Here is a 5459-nt window from a genome sequence, read left to right as displayed (position 1 = left end):
CTCCCTCCCCCCTCTCTCCCTCCCTCTCCCTCTCTCTCTTCCTCTCCCTCTCCCTCTCTCTCTCTCTCTCTCTGACTCATAGATCTTCCTGCCTCTGCCTTCCCAGTGCTGGGACTAAAGGCGCACACCCAGTGTAGTCTCTACTTTTTAATGGGTATATTTAGATCATTTTGGTTTAATATAAATTGTTGCTGCGTTTGGGCGTAAGTCCGCCCACTTTGTTTCTGTTTTCTTTCTGTTTCAGTTCAGCCTCTTTGTGGCGGCTGTGGTTATTAAAGTTACCTAACAAAGTGTGTCATTATCCAGGAGTGTTGACACGCTGAGAGTTGCAGTAGAGTGTAGAAATACCTCCTCCTACCATGCCTCACTTACAATTGTTGAGAACGCCACGACTGATCCAGTTTAACCGTCAACCACAATTTTGACAACTCAAGAGAAATGAATTGTACTGACTCATAGTACTCTCCTCTCTCTGCTGCTTCCTCCTCACGGTGTCTTCATTAGTGCTTTTACTTTTGATTAGACATTAAAACAAACAAGCAAACAGGGACTCATGTAGCCCAGGCTGGCCTTGAACTCCCTATGTAGCTGAGGATGACCTTGAATTTAAGATCCCTCTGCCTCTAGCTCCTAATTCCTTGGGTCACAGTGGGGCACCATCGTGCCTGGTTCACGCAGTGCTGGAGACTAGACCCAGGCATTTTGAGCATGCTAGGAAGCACCCTGTCAACGGAGCTACATCCCCACTCCCTCACCCACTGTAGCTATTCTATGGAGTTGTTCATCTGACGATAAATCTCCTTAATGGTAGTTCAGCTAAAAGCATTCCTTGACTTCTTCATTCCTTTTTTTTTTTTAAAGATTTATTTATTTATTTTTAGGTATATGAGGACACTGTAGCTGTACAGATGGTTGTGAGCCTTCATGTGGTTGTTGGGAATTGAATTTAGGACCTTTGTTCGTTCCAGTCAACCTGGCTCACTCTGATTGGCCCCGCTTGCTCCAGCCCAAAGATTTATTTATTATTATACATAAGTACACTGTAGCTGTCTTCAGATGCACCAGAAGAGGGCATCAGATCTCATTATGGGTGGTTGTGAGCCACCATGTGGTTGCTGGGATTTGGACCTTCGGAAGAGCAATCAGTGCTGAGCCATCTCACCAGCCTCCCCCCAACCCCCCACACTTCTTCATTCTTGAAGGATAGTTTTGCTGGCTATAAAATTCCAGGTCGTAGTTTTTAATCTTTCCGCACTGAATCTCCTTATGCTTTCCATGGCTTCTGATAAGAAGTATGTTGTTTTTAAGCTGGGTGTGGTAGCACACACCTTTAGTTCCAGCCCTTGGGAGGCAGAGGCAGGTGGATCTCTTTTGGGCTGCAGAGATGGTTTAGCAGTTTCCGAGCACCAGTTGCTCTTTCCAAGTACCACAATTTGGGTTGGAGACATGTCTCAGTGGTTAAGAGCATTGGCTGCTCTTCCAAAGGTCCTGAGTTCAATTCCCAGCAACCACGTGGTAGCTCACAACCATCTATAAAAAAAGATCTGGTTGCCTCTTCTGTCTGGTGTTCTCTTCTGTCATGCAGGCATACATGTAAATAGAGTGCTCATATACATAAAAAAAAAAAAACAATCCCCCCCCCCCCACAAAGTCCCAAGGTTCAATTCCTAGGACTCACATGGTGGCTCATCTCTGTTTCTAGCTCCAGTTGCAGGGACTCAGATACTGTCTTCTGGCTTATTTGGGTACCAGGCACACATGCATGTAGAGGAGAGAAATCAGCAGGTGCCATTTCTGTCTCCCTGATGTTGAGTCTTTTTTCTTCTTTGGTTTTGGAAGTTTGACTATGTCATTTTCTTAGCATGTGTCCCTCTGGGCGTACGTTGTGTCTCGTTCATTCAGACTCTTGAGTCTGTAGGTTTGTTTGTTTGTTTGTTTATTAAGCAAATTATGAGAGCCCAGGTACGAAGGCTGTGAACTTACTCTGAACTGTGGACGGGCCAGCATGCAGGATGTTCTTCCCACAAGGTGGTCTTCTAGAGAGAATTGCGTATACCGTTCTAAGGGAGCGGGCTTGAAAATAAGGACATGGAAGGGTAATGCCCTTGGCATGTCCACATCATCTCTGAGGGAAAGGCCTGGAAGGAATATTCTTGGTTTTTTTTTTTTCCACATGACCAAAGATGATAAGACGGAACACCAGGCGTATTCCCTCTCTGTACTTATCATCACTTAAGCTAGCTGTAAACATCACCTTCTGTTTTATTTGCTTTCATAACAATGGCCAGAAATGCTTTGCTTGCTCCACCTTTGAGCTCAAACCAGTTGAGTTCCTGGTTACTCCAAGCAGATCTTTGATGCGTGGAGGCTTAGCCTGGCGAGCCGAGGGTAGCTTTACCGGAAGTTTAGGACATTCTTCTTTGACCCTGCTTTATAGGCTTGTCTTATCTTTTTCCCTTTGGGACTCTGATGACCCTGCAGGTCTCAGTGGCTCCGTGTCTATGCCTTTATATTCTGGTCTATTTTCTCTTTCTTAGTTATTAACCCTTGGCAGAGCTGGAAGCTTCGGTTTGCTTCCAGGGTGGTTTTTGTCACCCGTAGAAGCATTTTTTTTTTTTTTTTAAACCTGGATGCTTTAAAGTCCTTACCAGATGACTCCCACTCCTGCGCTATCCTGGTGTGGGAGGCTGTCCTAGCCGGCTTGCTCGGTGTGACTGATCCTTTTTCTAGCTTTGAGTGTTTGCTGGTTCTGAACCCTGTCTGAGGGAGGGAGGGAGGGACAGACCCTCATCATTGTCACACAGGAAGAGTTCAGAGTTCAAGCCTAGTGTCTCCTTTGACCTCACTGGATATCCCTAATTGGCTCCTTGTTGATACCGCCTGGCAGGGAGGGCAACGGTGCCGCTTCATACCCACTGCCCACACGGCCCCCTTGACATCCAGGAGGGGTGCCTTGTCACTGCTGGGTGAGATGAATGTCCCGGCTCTCCTCTGCCCCCCCCCCAACGTCCCTGTAGAGCGCACCAGAGCTATTTCATTCCCATGACAACCCCTGGTATCTCCACAGGAGGGTGGTGTGTGCATGTGGTTACACCCATGAGCAACACTTGGAGGTGGCCATCAAGCCTCACACCTTCCAGGGCAAGGAGTGGGACCCAAAGAAGCACGTCCACGAGATGCCCACGGATGCCTTTGGTGACATCGTTTTCACAGGCCTGAGCCAGAAAGTGGGGAAGGTGGGTTCCGGTCACCCTCTCGCCCTTCACTGTGTTGGCCTCCGGGACACTGAAGCAGGTTTCCTGGTGGGGGCAAGGCGGGGGAGGGAGAATGAGGAGCTGGTAGGAGTCTAGGTGTACGGAGTCCGCTATACACAGAGGAAAGGCATGGGGTGGTGGGCACTGCTCAGGCAAACGAGAGGCTCGAGAGTGGGGGAGGGGGAAGTGTAAGGCTTTCTAAGGGAGGCGTGAGCTCGTTCTAAAGGATCCACTCTGTTTGGGTCTAGGGCAGTGGGAATGGGGGAGAGGAAATCAGGACCTGGCACAGGTGTGGTGAGGGTGAGGTCTCTGGAGAGGAGGGGACATGGAAAAGCCCGGGGTGGGAAGCAGAGGCAGGAGCCACTGCTGCTGGCTGAGCAAATCTACACTGGCTAGGAGATGATACAGGTAGGTACAGGAAAAGGTATAGAGAGAATCTCTTATAAACATCACCTGCCAATGAAGGAAGCTGATGGTCAGTGAGCTGAGGTAGGACACGGGCAGGAAGAGAGAGGATTCTGGGAAATAGTAAGAGATAAAGGAGAGATGCTATGGGAGGCAGACAGAGAAGACAGTGATAAACAAACCAGCAGAGAGACGCTGAGGAGATGTGAAGAACCGGGCTGGGACTGAAGGAGAGGTAACTAAGCACATGCTAGACATCGAATAGTTAATTTATATGACTACATTGTAGCTGTCGTCTTCAGACACACCAGAAGAGGGCATAGGATCCAGATGGTTGTGAGTCGCCATGTGGTTGCTGGGAATTGAACTCAGGACCTCTGGAAGAGCAGTCAGTGCTCTTAACCACTGAGCCATCTCTCCATCCCAACATCCAATTAGTTTAAATGGTTAAGTAAGTTATGAGCTCATCAGGGAATGAACCAAAGCTTATGGCCTAGGCATTTTTTTAAATAAATATTTAGTCTCAGAGTCATCATTTCTGGAGCAGGACTGGGAAGGAAAAGCAGATATAATATTTTAACAAGAAGGTCCTGTCACCAGGCCTCTGGTAAGGAAGAGAGGCATGGAGAGGTGTCACTTCTTACTTAAGGCTATAACAGGCAGAGCAAGAGTGGGTTTGCAGCCAATTGAACCCTGGGACAGGTTCCTAACATGACAGTTTGTTTCCTCAAAGACAGTGACAGAGACAGTCCCAAGCCAGGGACAGTTAGTGGTGGGGGATAGTACCCATGTTCTACCAGTGACTGGGCCACCTGTTGAGAACCATAAGGTATGTTCTGACCTCAATGAAGCCCCCTCTGAGTGTGCGTGAACCCACCAGTGATCTTGCTTGTCCTGTGATAAAAAGTAGTTTCTAGAGGAAGGGTTTATTCTGGCTTATGGTCCAGCATGGTGGAGAAGACGTGGTGGAGGTTGAGGAGCTCAGAGCTGTGGGTGTAAAGCTGCTGGCTACATCTCAGTAGTCAGAGATAGGTAGAGAGATACGTAGGAGAGAAGAAGATGTAAGTTAGGTTTCATCTCTGTCTTAGTTAAGTTTCCATCGCTGTGAACAGACACCATGACCAAGACAACTCTCATAAAGGACATTTAATTGGGGCTGGCTTACAGGTTCAGAGGTTCAGTCCATGATCATCACGGCGGGAAGCATGGCAGCATCCAGGCAGCCATGGTGCTGGAGAAGTCACTGAGAGTTCTACATCTTGATCTGAAGGGAGCCAGGAGGAGACTGACTCCTATAGGCAGCTAGGAGGAGGCTCCGATTCCACACTGGGCAGAGCTTAGACATGGGAGACTTCCAAGCCCATCCCCACAATGACATACTTCCTCCAACAAGGCCACGCCCACTCCAACAAGGCCACACCCCCTAATAGTGCCACTCGCTCAAACACATGAGTTTATGGGGGCCTGGACACCCGCTCAGCCATTTGAGGGCAGCCTGCATTAGCACCCTTTGTTGTATGCTGTGTCCTATTTGCTCTGGGACTCCTAATGTCCCTTGGACTTTGTGGTCTCCATCGTCCTGCCCTTCAGGGGTCCTTTAGGTGGACCCCCTAGTCAAACTGGGTCTTCTCAGGCAGTTGATTTAACCAAAGTGGAAAAGTCCACCATGGGATGTGGGCTGCAGGGTTTGTCTGGCATACCACTGGTATTGGGTTCCATCCCAATGCATACCGAACATATGTACACAAGGGACAGAAGAGAGGGGAGGGGGAGGGGGAGAAAGAGGGGGGAGGGGAAAGA

At 48.7% G+C, this 5459-nt stretch overlaps 1 protein-coding gene across 8 annotated transcripts in view; it reads left to right on the top strand.

The window, feature by feature from the left end:
• Nucleotides 1-5459, top strand: part of Trpm2 (transient receptor potential cation channel subfamily M member 2) — a 56246-nt gene that overhangs the window by 6931 nt on the left and 43856 nt on the right. For all 8 annotated transcript variants that reach the window (XR_004112365.1, XM_031347894.1, XM_031347892.1 and 5 more), the window contains one exon: nucleotides 3068-3236. Coding sequence is in view for 7 of the 8 variants with exons in the window: in XM_031347894.1 (XP_031203754.1) it covers nucleotides 3068-3236 (169 nt within the window). In the remaining variant the exon portion in view is untranslated. The remainder of the gene's footprint in view (nucleotides 1-3067; nucleotides 3237-5459) is intronic.

The sequence above is a fragment of the Mastomys coucha genome, unplaced genomic scaffold (assembly GCF_008632895.1).
Source record: "Mastomys coucha isolate ucsf_1 unplaced genomic scaffold, UCSF_Mcou_1 pScaffold3, whole genome shotgun sequence".
Taxonomy (NCBI): Eukaryota; Metazoa; Chordata; class Mammalia; order Rodentia; family Muridae; genus Mastomys; species Mastomys coucha.
Note: the sequence above shows the minus strand (reverse complement) of the source record. Positions and strands in the feature narration are given on the sequence as shown.